A 15,512-nucleotide genomic window follows, 5' to 3' on the forward strand; every position below is an offset into this window, starting at 1 on the left:
TAAGTCCGAGAGTCAAAATATGGCCAACCCACTTGAATAATTCCCCATGGAATATCTATTCAGTGTCTATTAGCGGATTAAATGGCAAGCTTTGTTGTGGGTCGCCATATTTGATCCTCAGACTAGTTAGTCCCCAATTATGAATGGGGCCTCATAAAGCAGGGACGTTATTTTAGCCCAGTGCTCTCCCTCACCTGGTAGTTTTTCAGGTGTAATCAGAAGATCTGGATCTGGAAGTACTTTGCTAGGAAAGGCCATTCCCGTCTGTGTAGGGGAGGGTCTGTAACTTTTAGGAGTGACATCCTCATCCTCATGACCCCCTCTTCCATAAAGGTAACCCCCTTCTTTGGGTCTAGGGTCTCCATAGTCTAGTTTCTGTCTTGCTGCAGTTCCTGATCTTCTGTGCTTATTCAGTGGCATTTCTGTGCCTAGCTCAGGGGTAAATTCATAACCTGACACCCCTTGTGGATGAGAATAGAGTCTCCCTATGTTCATCATAGCATGATGGTAATAGTCATACCCAGAGATGGGTCCATGTTCTGTGGGGGGTGGTAAGGGGGGAGGGTAGGTGTGGGGTTGGGGTTGAGACTCGTGACAGTTTATATGAGCTGCCATGTTGCTTGTTTAGTGTGACAGTAACATGATCTTCTTACATCTCCAATCTGAAATAATAAGATTTTTTTTTTTTTTAACTTTTAGATATACTGTCAGTGTGAATACATTAGTCTGAATAAAACAGATCATTAATAAATCCAAGGATGCACACATGCATTTATATCGAATATAATGCAACTGAAGTATCAGTAAAAACTGGTAAAAACACAAATTATTGCATTTGGGAGGTGTATGCAACTATCGTAAAGTTGACAACTTACTTGAACATCAATATCTTTTTGTCGGATATAAACCAATTTAACCTTTTAAGGATTACAAAATTAACTATTTAGTTTGAATACATGTTCAAACTAAAGATTTAGGGACCAAAATGTAGGAGATAAATGTTAGGGATATATATTAGTTTAACACGCTCTCTTGCGTCCTCTTCATTTGCAACCATAAGCTCTACATAGGAATGGGCACTGAAAATGTAACTCAGTATATTGACTAATTAACTGAATGGCCTTGTACTAAATAAATTATATTCTACAAATTTGTCGACATCTGAAGTTGAATTTCAGGTTAATTGAAAGATGACACAGCTTACTTTTCTATCCAGGACCTATTACTTCAGTTCAAAAGTTACCGAGATTTCAACCATGCACATATGTATCCATCTCCACTTGACGTAAAACTAACATTACTGATTTTTGTCGCATCATTTACTTCAAAATCACAAAACTTTCGAATGTTGAAACTTCCGCCGAACCGGAAGTTTTTGAAATAACGCGCATGCGTGGAAAGTTTCGTAAGTGAACATGGCGTCGTCACGGTCGCTCATGAAAAGCCTGCATCAGAATTATGCATTAATTCCCTTTATCCAGGTAAGTCTATTGGGTTCTTTGTAACTTGGAATTAGCAAATGATAAAAGAATGTACCCCGAGAAAAGATACAGTCGTTTCGACTTTCTGAAGTGGGACTGCAGTAATTTTTATGGTGACCTCCATTTGACATTGGTCCAGCAAGTCAATTCTCTACAAATTATGTAAAACGAAAACAAAGCTAAATTTATTTAAAAGAAGAATACAGTTCGACTGTTTAGGAAACTAGTTGTTTATATTTATTTTTCATCTCTAGAACGGTTACTGTAACTGCTTTGCGTATAAAAATAACTTTCTTCCATCAAACACTCGTAAACGAAAATGTAGATTTCGTTGTAACATTTCCAAAATCTTACTTTTTAACAGCTGTGTTAAATCTTTAAGGATTGAAGCTTTTACATAAAAATTATTTATAAGAAAACATGAACACACCTTATGCTTCGTTGTTTATAAAATGCTGTTAAAGACATTGTATAATAACACTTAGGTAACTGCTGTTATGCAAGCCATATTGCACAATATGTGCTATTCATTCAGTAGTGGTTTTCAGTAATATTTTAATTTATGTAAACTGCAGTCAGCATACTGGATAAATTGCCTGAGCTCACACAGAAAAATTTATTAAAAAAATATGTGAGAGCTCTATATAGTTGTTAATTGATTTTGGTGTGTGGTATGTGACGCCCCCCCCCCCTCAAAAAAAAAAAAAAAAAAAACTATATATATATATATATATATATATATATATATATATATATATATATATATATATATATATATAACAAAATGCTTACCATGAAATGATAATTAAAAATAGACTAGGGCCAGTATATAACATGCATTTGTTCATTTCAGGCACGGTTTTGCCAGACAGCAGCAGCGCCAGCTCTCCACCCAAAACTGAAGAAATTTAGCATCTACAGATATGTAAGTATCCCTCTCTCTCTATCATTTATAATACTGTGGTTTAAATTTAAACCAATGTATTCTGTTGAATTAAAAAAAAATAATAATATTTTAAAGCAAAAACACCCAAGAAAAGAAATGTGTGTGATAAATAAGATAAGCATACTACTGAATTAACACTCAGAAAATTCATAAGAACCATGTGTTATATTATAAAATAACCTTTGTAGGATCCAGACAAGCCAAACAAGAAACCAGCTCTGCAGGAGTATGAAGTCGACCTCAACGAGTGAGTTGATTATGTCTCGTGGCTAAGGGCATTAAATAAGTTTTGAAAACTATTGACAATGGATGCGTTATTTGTACTTTTTGTAACAGTTTTTAAAAAATTATGCTGCTCTACAAATAGACCATAGAATTACCAGTAATACTACTTCATCATGAGACATGCAACCATAATTCATTGTGTTAAGTGAGCACAATGAATTATGGTTCATTGTGTTAATTGAGCACAAATCCTCATTCCTTTTGCTGATATAATTTTACATGAATGAGATTTTCCTCACTATCGGTAGAATTCTGACTTATTGAGGACAAAAAATATTGTTGGCCTGGGCGGGAGCCCTAGATCTGACACGATATTTTCCTTCTTTTTCACCAAAAGATAGTTATAGCAGTGCCAGGAGTTTCATATATATCTGTATTGTGACTGACCACTGCCCCTGCTCTAAGTAGTTGACTTCTAACAACCTGGGGACTAGAAATGTTGGTAGATTGAGATTGAAAATTTCATCTCTGTCCTGACACTATGATAAGCAGTGTAGTCATGTATTACATGTTAACATTTATATTTTCAGTTGTGGTCCTATGGTCTTAGATGCCCTTATTAAGATAAAGAACGAACAGGATCCAACCTTGACCTTCCGTCGCTCGTGTCGTGAGGGAATATGTGGCTCCTGCTCCATGAATATTAATGGTGCCAACACACTGGCTTGTATATGGTGAGTGATAATGACATACTTCTGAGATCTTATGTAATACTGCACCAACTTGTGTATTAAAAATAGGTGAACTAAGAAAGACAAAAAGTGTTACTGCAGATGCTTAGATATTGCGCCTATGTCTTAAAAAGTGTCATGTTTTTATGTAAAATCCTTAGATTTATGCAACAGACTTATTCACAGCAATAAATTAAGTCTTGTGTATTGTTTTCTGTTGCAGTAAAATTGATGAAGGCAGTAAGGCTACTAAGATCTACCCTCTCCCACACATGTATGTCATCAAGGATCTTGTGCCAGTGAGTACAATAAATACACATTATATCTACCCTCTCCCACACATGTACGTCATCAAGTATCTTGTGCCAGTGAGTACAATAAATACACATTATATCTACCCTCTCCCACACATGTACGTCATCAAGGATCTTGTGCCAGTGAGTACAATAAATACACATTATATCTACCCTCTCCCACACATGTATGTCATCAAGGATCTTGTGCCAGTGAGTACAATAATTACACATTATATCTACCCTCTCCCACATATGTACGTCATCAAGGACCTTGTGCCAGTGAGTACAATAAATACACATTATATCTACCCTCTCCCACACATGTACGTCATCAAGGACCTTGTGCTGGTGAGTACAATAAATACACATTATATCTACCCTCTCCCACACATGTACGTCATCAAGGATCTTGTGCCAGTGAGTACAATAAATACACATTATATCTACCCTCTCCCACACATGTATGTCATCAAGGATCTTGTGCCAGTGAGTACAATAAATACACATTATATCTACCCTCTCCCACACATCAAATATCTTGTGCCAGTGAGTATAATAAATACACATTATATCTACCCTCTCCCACACATGTATGTCATCAAGGATCTTGTGCTGGTGAGTACAATAAATACACATTATATCTACCCTCTCCCACACATGTATGTCATCAAATATCTTGTGCCAGTGAGTACAATAAATACACATTATATCTACCCTCTCCCACACATGTATGTCATCAAGGATCTTGTGCCAGTGAGTACAATAAATACACATTATATCTACCCTCTCCCACACATGTATGTCATCAAATATCTTGTGCCAGTGAGTACAATAAATACACATTATATCTACCCTCTCCCACACATCAAGGATCTTGTGCCAGTGAGTACAATAAATACACATTATATCTACCCTCTCCCACACATCAAGGATCTTGTGCCAGTGAGTACAATAAATACACATTATATCTACCCTCTCCCACACATGTATGTCATCAAATATCTTGTGCCAGTGAGTACAATAAATACACATTATATCTACCCTCTCCCACACATGTATGTCATCAAATATCTTGTGCCAGTGAGTACAATAAATACACATTATATCTACCCTCTCCCACACATGTACGTCATCAAGGATCTTGTGCCAGTGAGTACAATAAATACACATTATATCTACCCTCTCCCACACATGTATGTCATCAAGGATCTTGTGCCAGTGAGTACAATAAATACACATTATATCTACCCTCTCCCACACATGTATGTCATCAAGGATCTTGTGCCAGTGAGTACAATAAATACACATTATATCTACCCTCTCCCACATATGTATGTCATCAAGGATCTTGTGCCAGTGAGTACAATAAATACACATTATATCTACCCTCTCCCACACATCAAGGATCTTGTGCCAGTGAGTACAATAAATACACATTATATCTACCCTCTCCCACACATCAAGGATCTTGTGCCAGTGAGTACAATAAATACACATTATATCTACCCTCTCCCACACATGTATGTCATCAAGGATCTTGTGCCAGTGAGTACAATAAATACACATTATATCTACCCTCTCCCACACATGTATGTCATCAAGGATCTTGTGCCAGTGAGTACAATAAATACACATTATATCTACCCTCTCCCACATATGTATGTCATCAAGGATCTTGTGCCAGTGAGTACAATAATTACACATTATATCTACCCTCTCCCACATATGTATGTCATCAAGGATCTTGTGCCAGTGAGTACAATAAATACACATTATATCTACCCTCTCCCACACATGTATGTCATCAAGGATCTTGTGCCAGTGAGTACAATAAATACACATTATATCTACCCTCTCCCACACATGTACGTCATCAAGTATCTTGTGCTGGTGAGTACAATAAATACACATTATATCTACCCTCTCCCACACATGTATGTCATCAAGGATCTTGTGCCAGTGAGTACAATAAATACACATTATATCTACCCTCTCCCACACATGTATGTCATCAAGGATCTTGTGCGGGTGAGTACAATAAGTACATGCTATATCAAGAGAACATGCTAATTGCTCAAACCTACTCAAAAACAAAAGATAAGAAAGTATTAGGAGATCTTGCTCAAGTTGTATTGTAATCACTTCTTTCACTTAGTAAAGCACATGCAAAAACTGAGGATATCAAAACTTGTAAAGGACTAACCTGTCTAGTGCAACGTCAGGTTGAAAAAAAAAAGAGTGTAAGAAAATTCTGTAGTTAACCATCTGTATTTCAGGACATGAATAATTTTTATGCCCAGTACAGATTCATAGAGCCATATTTGAAGAAGAAGGATGAGAACGAGGCAGAAATAGGAACGAAGCCATATTTTCAGAGCCCAGAAGATAGGGCCAAGCTGGTGGGTTGATCTTTTTTCAGGATGAAGCATTTGAAATAGTTTTCCTTGAATTAAAATGCCTTTCTGTTAAGTAGTACTCAAAGGTGTAACAGTTAATATATTCAAATGTTTTCACAGTCACATCTTTGTTTGGTCAATAACGTAAATTTTTTTGATAATATTTCAGGACGGGCTGTATGAGTGCATCCTCTGTGCGTGTTGTAGCACCTCTTGTCCCAGCTACTGGTGGAACTCTGACAAATATCTGGGACCTGCAGTCCTCATGCAGGCATACAGGTCTGCTAGTGTTTGTTTATTTATTTATTTATTGATTTATTTATGTGTTGCTTTATTATGTCTGTAGCCATGTGCTTAAAAAACAAAATTATTCTAATGCAGGCTCGAAGGCATGGTAGTTTGTTAATTTATTTGTTTGTTTATTTATGTATTTGTTTGTTTGGTTTTGCACTGGTTATTGTTTCAGTAATTTTTTTTCTCTAGCCATGTGGTTCTAAAATGTTTTTTTCATTTGGTTTAAGAAAAAGTACACTTTTAGTTATCATATTTCCCACAGGTTTTGTCAAGAATTTGAAATGACTAAAGCCTTCCAGATATGTAGTTTGAGATAGAGATCCAATTGTTACATAGAACATGCATGCCCAGTGTTGATTTAAATATTTCCCCAGGAGCAATTACTCATCTCTAAGTGCAGGTAAAACCCTCATCAAATAGCCATCTTAGTTTGTTGGTTCACTCCATCATAAATGAAAGAAATTTGATGGCTTCTTTCCTTTGGTTATAGAAATAGTGAAGTGTGTCATAATTTGTTTGGGCAGCTTCACTTGTCCTGTGGACCTAGCAAAGGGAGTTATGCTACATCCACATTGAAATTAATCAATGAAATGTTCTCTAGGTGGATGGTGGACTCGCGTGATGACTTTCAACACGAGCGCCTGGAGAAGATGCGAGGCGCCTACGCTGCGTACAAGTGTCATACCATCATGAACTGTACGAGAGTTTGCCCCAAGGTGAGCTGACATTTTGCAAAACAAACAAAAAAAAAAGAAAACTATTGATTTATAAAAAATTGCTCCAAAATTTGAAAGCGATGAATACCTTTGACAAAAATCTTGACCAAACTGGTATTATTCCGTCTCTGATATTACGAGGCTGTATATAGTGGCCATCCCTGAATAAGGAGGCGAGGGAGCTACAGCTTCCCACATCTGGGTCAGTCTTGTGGGCAGCATTTACAACAGCAGACTAACAGATCCACGAATCAAATATGGCCACCCACTTGCCGCATAATCCCCTAAAAGACACTGAATAGATTCCCTGCAGGTATTACGCAACAACCATTCATGTGGAATAGCAATATTTGATCCGCAGACAAGTTGGTTTGCTGTTGTGAAGGGGCCCATGGTGGGGTGTTCTCACTTGACTGGTCACAATACATGTACTGGTGACTTCAGTGTGACTGGTGTCTAGTCCTTGGTGTCTAGATGAAAGCTTCCAGCACACTATCCATATGCTTTCAAAAATTTGAAGAAATTGAAAAGTTAAAATTCTGTTCAACAAAAGTGTTTAAAGAATTTTGTGAAGAAATTGAAAAGTTAAAATTCCATTCAACAAGAGTGTGTAAAGCCAGATTTAATATTTCAGTTTTGTTAAACTTAAAAGGTTTTTTTTTTATCATTTCATGTTAGGGTTTGAATCCTGGCTGGGCCATTGGAGAGATCAAGAGAATGCTTCAAGGTTATGGTGAATATAAAGCAGAACAAGCTGTTTAGTGGAATTCACGTGGATAGTTTTGTAACAGTGCTTTTTATTGGAGCAAATTATTCACATGCGGACTATATGTAACATAGCTTTTGATTGATGCAAAAGGGATGAGTCTTTGGCATTGTTTTTGATGACAGCAAACTGGTACAATTCTGTGTAACAAGACGTGATTGGAGAACAGCAGGAAGTTTGTTACACGGTATCTGATTGGAGTAAATTAGTTTATCTTGGTGTCATTATGCTGAAGGGAAGAAAACTCTTTGGTCTGTATGTGTAACAAGCATAAACCCTTCAGCATAATTTTCAAAGTTGATGGATTTTATATAAATATATCATGAATATATGCTCTTTGTGCTAGTATAATATTTGGTTTTCCTCCTAGAGACAAGAAACCCGTTTCCTTTATTGATAAATATGTATTCATTAAGTATATTTAAATTTATATACTTACAACTTTGTCTAAAAGAATGTTTTGAACTTCCACTTATTAAATTGTTAGTAAATCAGAAATAAGAAACTCGTCTAGATTTTTAGGAACGTGCAAATGATGAAGTAACTTGACAATAGAGTTGGCAGTACCTGTTGCTGCCTTTGAAGTTCTGAAAAATAAAATGTTTTAAATTTTAAATCGGAAGTGAAAATAAATGTGATGGTTGTTTTTCATTTGTCAGTCATTTGTCAGTTCATTTCATAGTCTTTTTTTCTGTGACAAAAACTTCTTTAAAATGTGCTTTAAGCAAATTTTTTTATGTTGTTAATTGCTGGTACGCCACGTTTCCCCCTAACACAAACCATGATGCCAGCTCTAGTCCGTATTAAGTAATGGGCGAAACTTATCCCCATTGAACATGGATCTGATGTCAATAGCACCAGAAATAGGGCGGGGAATAGAATGTGGTCCTCCTACCTCAAAATTATAATATCATACACTTAAATAAACTATACGGGTGGGATACATTTTTTAACGCGTCATGGCTGTAGCAACCCTTCAGCGCATGGTGTAAGAATATGACTAAGTACTTCCGCGGTCCTCAGCGTGTGACGTCATCCTCACCAATGGCGGACTTGGGGGTGGTCTCAGGGGGGTCCTGCCCCCCCCTCGATTTCTGAAAAAAAAATCACACCTACGGTCCCCTTTTAAAATTAGAATTTTGACCAGCTGAATCATATTTCTTAACCGTACCAAATGGCACCTTTCGCCCTTTAAAATACCAAAATATTTGGGGCCCTTCACTGAGCCCTTAAACCGCCAAAAGTGATGGGGGGTCGGTTTCGCATCCGCGCCCCCCCCCCCCTCCTTGAAATAAACCTCGATCCGCCCCTGCTCACCTACTCCCCCCCCCCCCCCCCCACACACACACACATTGGCCCATACACGGGACCTACAATAACTCTATGCTAGAGGCCAAATGAGTGATGAAATTCATTCCATACCAAATGTGTACAGTAGACAAAAGTGAACCGATTTAACCAGAAACATGTGCCGTGTTGATATTTAGTGAAAAATCAATGTGGCCTTTCCATTGATGGTTCATGGTACGGCGAATAAGAACACATTGAAAAACTATAGTGAAAACAGAAGAAGTAATACATCCTAATGTATTTCCAAGCAAAATTAAATCTTCATTTTGACGTGAAGCTGTTGAAATCATGATAAAAAATCCAAGCGATGCTGCGCACTACGCATATGCATCTTGTCGTCTGCTATCGAGTCTAGCTAATTTGGAAGCAAAAACGCTATGACGTCCAAACAATAGATTAAGCGTCATTTATACTCTTCATCTTAAAGCGTTGGCACTTACGGGAGTGTCAACATTTCCCGACTCATCCTTAATCTTGAATATGTTTGTTCGCTGGTTTAAGAGAAGTGGGACATATATTATAGCACCTGTATGACAATGTTATACGCGCCACTAGTGCCCCTTGAAAAACCAATCTGAGATTAAATCGCGGTCACGGAGAACCGTCACACCCACGTGACCGTCACGTTTAAAGGGACAAAAAATAGGATTAAAAACGCCTTTTTAGTGCATGGATTGCTTCTTTTTTAACTTATCTGAGAACAATTGCTGTGGGTAAAGCATAAAATGGCAGGTAAATGGCCTTAATCAATATCGAAAAAAAGAATCATATTCACCGTCCACTTTCGAACCCCGGGCGTCAGCCATCTTGACACAGTTTGAAATAACGCGGCTTCTCGACTCAGATACGAGATGTAAACAATGCAGACAGCATGTCGTTTCGAAGGTGAGCGTGGACGTGAAGGAGAAGAGGAATTGCTCACCGAATCTTTGCAGGTAAGCGAGTTATATTTACCAAAAGTACTTTAAAATGGGAAGATGGCAGTGGAAATCAAAATGTCTGGCAGAGGAAGTTAAAAAGCGTAGATAACTGCTAATAATTAACGTTTCCTCGTGTAACGCACTCGCAGCCAAATCACTCGCACTGGATACGTACTACTAGTTATATGAAGCGAGATAGTGCACTTTACCCCTGAGGTGTATAGTTCTGTAAAGCAGGAGGAATACCCTTTTCTGCTCAATGTGGTCATCTACCAGTACTTACAGACTAACCTCACACCATATTCTCGCAGGGGAATCCCATGAGATATACAATGTAACTCGAGTACTAGTGGGGTTAGAGGGTGTTCTTTGTACGGCACGTAACTACGTTAGCTTATTTGTAAATTTAATAATATTGTCAATGAATATGATTATAAGGAATGATTTTTTAGCCTTTCAGAGGAGGAATTGGGTGATACACCCCTTCAAGCACGAGTGAAGAGATCAGGTATGTTAATAATTTTAGCAGTATAACATGGGCGGATCCAGGATTATTTGAAAGGGGGGGGGGGGGGTCCGCGGATGCAAAGCCGACCCCCCCTAGTTGGCGTGGGGTCCTGGGCCTGCTTAAAACTTTGGTATTTTAGAGGGTGAACAGTGCCATTTGGTACGGTTTAGCACTTTACTGTAGTAAATTAGCTAGTCAAAATTCTAATTCCAAGTGGGGAATATTAGTGTGATTTTTTTACATCAGTCTTTGAAACCATGTGTGATTATGTTATTTCTTCTTGTGGCCTTTATGATTTAATGCAGCTGCAGATATTTAAATTTAATTTTTTTTTTTGCCATAATCAGACTTGCTTCTTTATAATAAGCTGATTATCATGTAGTGATCATGCCCTCTAATTTGTTGATTTTTGTTAAAGAATAGTGCTGTTATGATAATATCAATACATTTTTTTCTTTATAACCATTTTATGTAATTTTACTATTACAGTGCCTCAAGTTATGTCTGGAAAACTCATACCAGGAAGCACTCCAATCTTACAATACTGCATCACTTCAATGTCGGTGTGACAAGTTGTGTAAAAGACTGCTACAAAAAATTTGCAGCGATGACCACATGATCCACCACCTTTTACCAAAACCGAGTGAACAGTTTTATATTATAATGCCCATGTACATGTATTTAAAGTGACAAGACTGAGATCAGCGAGAGCCTCAAGGCCTTTATTTTCTGTGCATTGTCAACTCTTCAATAATTTTATAATTTTGTCAAATACATCCAAAGATTCGATTCTAATGCAATACTTGAAAACTTTTTTAGAATATATTTTAATGTTGAACATGTTTTTCTAAGAACTAGGCCTTTAGTAAATTAACAACATGTACTATCCAACTGTTATTATTATTAACATATTGTTATGTACAAAGCATAAGCTGCAGTATCAATGTAACATTAACTGGGTAGAGATTATGAATGAAATAAAAGTTTAAATATTGAAACATCTTTTATTTATATTTGGCAAAAATACAAGAATAAACAAAGTTTGCTTCATAAGTTTGGAATTTGGCCAAATCATCTTTATTATTACCTGTAACATGTAATGAATAAGACATACACAGATTCTGTAAGCTAGAATGCATAATTATTTTCATACTCATTAATGCCATCTTCATAAATAAGCCTTCTATTCAAGCATTCACAAACTTTCACATTGTGCAGTACACATTATAGTATGATAACATTTTTGAGAGAGACTTATTAATAGCCAGGCTATCATGTTAAGAGTCTGATGTACATGCAGACCCATGAGGATTGCAGATCAACAAATTATCCCCCTCTCTGTCAGTGTATTGACTCATGTGAGCTGTCTCCATGCAAAGGGATGTGTCATAAGAAAGGACCAACCCAACTTACACAAACATAAATTGTTTCATCAGTAAGATATTCACACATACTTTTCCAAGATGTGCAGGGAATAAATAGAAAGGTATAAATATTTCTTTAAAAAATACAGGCATAGCTTCCCTGCATGAATTCTAAATAATGGCTGAGTGGAGAATTGAATACAGGCACAAGTGTTCACTCAAACCATTTTTGTAGGTCTTAAAAGAAATGACATGCAGTCATTTGCCAAATACAGAATTTTATGCTGTAACAAAGTCACAAAACTGCAACTGGTGATCTTACAAAATCTAACAACACACTGGTTTAAAATCAAGTTGAAATCACAATATGCCACCAGTACCATATTCCATAATACATTTGATGTCATTTAGATTTAAGAAGTAAATGCTGGACCAAAATGGTTTATTCTCAATATCAGGCATATGACTTAGGTTTGGGAGGAAAGACCACCTTGATTTCCAATCTGTCTGCATTATAGCATACATGTAAGTGCTAGATGGTTTGAAGTCAGCAGATTATGCTTTGTCACATTGGCAAGATGAGTTCACTGAATATATCCTGTAAGCAGCACTCGAAAGTCAGGAAAAGTCTCTCACTATCCAACTCGTCCCCGCTTTGGACCCTCAAGAAAAGTTCATCTTTTTTTGGTGGAGAGCCATGGAGTTCCTCTTCCATGTAAAAAACTCTTCTTCAGGACATCATACTGGCAGTTGCTCATAACCTTTAGGTCTAAAAAAGCAAATCAAAATAATAATAATAATAATTTATTAAGATTGCAACCCAGTGGGTTGAAGTTGTACATAGTGTTAAGAAAATTATAATGAAAATAAAGTGAATATTTGCTTGAATAAAACTGAGTTAAAAGACTGCTAATTGAACTTTAAAATTATTGTACTTAGGATAAGACAACATAATACTATTGGAAATTTAAAAGTGCATGCGGAATAAAAGAGCATCAGAATCTGTCAGTCTTAAATTGTGGCACTTTGTTACTATTGTTTGATCTTAAAAGACGATTGGATTGATCAATAAAGATGTGATTCAGTTTGTCAGAGGATTCAGTTATTTTGTAAAAGAAAGTTTTGCACAGATCTCTTCGTTTATCTAAAGTACACATATGCCAGGTTCAGGGTTTCATCATAGTGTAGGTCAGGGAAAATAATCTTCAAAGCACGAGTTTGGTCAGTCTCTTAGAGTTTGCATTGCTCTATAGTTAGTCCTGGATGCCACACAGGGCAGGCATATTCTAGAATTGAGTGCACAATACTTTGGTAAAGCTTAGCACGTTTCAGTTGACGGAGGAAATAGAGTCTTGCATTATGTTTACATTATGTGTCGCCAATTTGGAAAAAAAATTGATAAAAGAGAAATCATGCACCTATATGCCTAATATATGAGGAGTGAATATCAGCTTATTAAAATTCTGCTTACTCTAAAGACATGTTTTAGTCCCATGTTGGATCATCAGGATCCTTTAATTCCCTCTTTTTCAGCATCTTCCTCCTCTTCCATCTGCACTTCTTCCAGTTCAGGCATACCATAGGAAAAAGTTACCTTGATACTGCAACCAAAAAAAAAAAAAAGCAACAGTACATAAAATAAGATAATCGAGTTTGAGAAAAATTATGTAAAAACATAACTGAAATAAGTATAAAACTCAACTGAAATAAGTATAAATGCCATTTTTCTCAATATGATCACCTTAAATTATCTAGACTGTCATCTTCAACTGCACTAGTATTAACTACAACTTAATTTTGAAGTTTCTTGATCACTTCATATTGGTTTAATCTCCGAAATACTGGTTGGAAGTTAAAATTGTATGATCTAAATTATTACTCTGGACTATTTAATACATTAGAGAGATGTACCAAACATAAACATGCAATATCCCCTTTCTGATTTATTTATTTTTAATGTAAAAAGGAGACAAATTGTCTTTAAAATATAAAATCAAAATACTACTATTTATTTTCACTTATAGTTGACATGCCATTTAACATTGGGTTAAACTTAGATACAATAACAGCTTCTGCACATTCATTTTGGGATTTAGATGCCTAAAGAAATAGCATCTTTGTCATATGTCTTAATTACTGTGGTATGCCTAGATGTTAGAGGCACAAGAAATGTGCCCTCGGTAAGTCAAAAATTCGCCCTGGTCATTGTAATGTATATGTAATGAGACTAGTATCTCCCACCATGTCCGTTTTTATTTAAACTTTCTTTGCTCTATAAACTAACCCAAACCCTGTCAGAGTCGACATATGAGCAACACTTGCAATTTCTGTCATCGATACCACTCATATTAGTTACAATTTCATGGCATATTTTGACAGACGAACCTGACAATCGTTAAGATATACAACGAACACACGTAAATAAACATAAATCTCTGTGCTTAATAAATATTTTCACTGGTGTCTTATCTCAAAGATTATTGTAAATGGTACTCACAAATCCAGTAAATACTTCGCGGCCAGGCCATTCTTCGTATCCATGGCCACCCAAGAAGGTTTTCATCTGCCTTCTTCCTCGCCGGTGTTTATTGTTTGCCTGTCGTACATTTGCTGATACACTGTTTTACGCATGTTTTTTGTAAAGGCTGTTTCTTTTTTCTTTTTGTTATCTGTCTTCGCTTCTTCGAAAGACTTCCAGCATAACTGAGCCTCCTGTTTCACGTTGTCCTTTCCCGGCAGCTTGAACTGGTTTTAATTAGGTCGCAATACGAGAATCTCGCGAGATCCGGAAGTCTAGAGAGCTCAATTATGAAAATGGAGGTGGTTGTTGGTAAACCTCCGCTTAAGCGGAGGTTTTCTTTTTATTGTATTTTCCAAAAATGTTACAGAGCGATGGCGAGTGCCGGGAATGATAGATTAAAGGTTGGTAAATCGCGGAAAAGTAGTGTTAACCTCGGGATAAATCAGGATAAATCAATTTTGGCGCGAAAATCCTCTTTTGTGTCCTTTTAAGTGTTGTACTTTTAACTGCACGACGCAAAATAGCTAACTGCTCAGGCCGTAGCCAGCAATTTCTAAAGGGGGTCATTTTTTGTAAAAGTGGAGCTTTTTACCATGAAATCTCGCGTTCCTAGATAAAATTTTATCCAGAGGGGGCCTTTTTCAGGGGGCGGATCCAGAGCTATTTCCTGACAGTCTTCCAAAACATCTTAATTGATCCATCCTCCAATTTTGACCGTCTTCCAACAGAAAAAAGATACCTTTTAATGAAAACTTGAAAATCTGACCGTCTTCTGGAAGACCCAGAAGACGGCCTAAATCCGCCCCTGTTTTCCAGGCAAAAAGGGGGTGCTTTCGACCCCCCCCCCCCCGAACCCCCTTTGGTTACGGGCCTGCTGCTAAATATATTAACAGACATAACAAGGTCCTCCATCAACAGGAAATAAATGGTTTATATATTAATTCAAACAATGAAATATACAATTTGAATTGCTGAATTATGAAAATGAGAAGCCGTTA

The 15,512-nt window shown here is 36.8% G+C and overlaps 2 protein-coding genes and 2 long non-coding RNA genes across 4 annotated transcripts; 2 read left to right on the forward strand and 2 right to left on the reverse strand.

The window, feature by feature from the left end:
• Nucleotides 1–111: 111 nt before the first annotated feature.
• Nucleotides 112–1,362, reverse strand: LOC147760028 (uncharacterized). Its single transcript, XM_086995189.1, has 2 exons — nucleotides 1,205–1,362; nucleotides 112–662 (listed from the first exon to the last, which is right to left on the reverse strand). Exon 2 carries the CDS (start codon nucleotides 613–615, stop codon nucleotides 127–129), a length of 489 nt encoding a protein of 162 aa, XP_086851315.1. The 5' UTR covers nucleotides 616–662; nucleotides 1,205–1,362; the 3' UTR covers nucleotides 112–126.
• On the forward strand, nucleotides 1,322–8,502 carry LOC106169558 (succinate dehydrogenase [ubiquinone] iron-sulfur subunit, mitochondrial). Its single transcript, XM_086995188.1, has 9 exons — nucleotides 1,322–1,481; nucleotides 2,335–2,406; nucleotides 2,616–2,674; nucleotides 3,243–3,386; nucleotides 3,607–3,682; nucleotides 5,956–6,078; nucleotides 6,245–6,354; nucleotides 6,971–7,085; nucleotides 7,764–8,502. Exons 1-9 carry the CDS (start codon nucleotides 1,416–1,418, stop codon nucleotides 7,845–7,847), a joined length of 849 nt encoding a protein of 282 aa, XP_086851314.1. The 5' UTR covers nucleotides 1,322–1,415; the 3' UTR covers nucleotides 7,848–8,502.
• A 1,400-nt stretch (nucleotides 8,503–9,902) lies between these two features.
• On the forward strand, nucleotides 9,903–11,627 carry LOC147760029 (uncharacterized). The gene is made up of 3 exons (XR_015331078.1): nucleotides 9,903–10,136; nucleotides 10,574–10,629; nucleotides 11,119–11,627. It is a non-coding gene; the product is annotated as an uncharacterized LOC147760029 (long non-coding RNA).
• Nucleotides 11,628–12,204: 577 nt separating this feature from the next.
• On the reverse strand, nucleotides 12,205–15,012 carry LOC147760030 (uncharacterized). Its single transcript, XR_015331079.1, has 3 exons — nucleotides 14,491–15,012; nucleotides 13,465–13,594; nucleotides 12,205–12,762 (listed from the first exon to the last, which is right to left on the reverse strand). It is a non-coding gene; the product is annotated as an uncharacterized LOC147760030 (long non-coding RNA).
• Nucleotides 15,013–15,512: the final 500 nt, after the last annotated feature.

Source organism: Lingula anatina, chromosome 9 (assembly GCF_051362555.1).
Source record: "Lingula anatina isolate TDL-2025a chromosome 9, LinAna3.0, whole genome shotgun sequence".
Classification (NCBI taxonomy): domain Eukaryota; kingdom Metazoa; phylum Brachiopoda; class Lingulata; order Lingulida; family Lingulidae; genus Lingula; species Lingula anatina.

What these genes read in the sequence shown, in the direction of transcription:
- LOC147760028 (XM_086995189.1), bottom strand. Translation starts at nt 615, where the DNA reads ATGGCAGCTCATATAAACTGTCACGAGTCTCAACCCCAACCCCACACC.
- LOC106169558 (XM_086995188.1), top strand. Translation starts at nt 1,416, where the DNA reads ATGGCGTCGTCACGGTCGCTCATGAAAAGCCTGCATCAGAATTATGCA. An exon ending in AACACACTGGCTTGTATATG is followed by an intron (nt 3,387 to 3,606) that starts GTGAGTGATAAT and finishes TTTCTGTTGCAG; the next exon opens with TAAAATTGATGAAGGCAGTA. An exon ending in GTACGAGAGTTTGCCCCAAG is followed by an intron (nt 7,086 to 7,763) that starts GTGAGCTGACAT and finishes ATTTCATGTTAG; the next exon opens with GGTTTGAATCCTGGCTGGGC.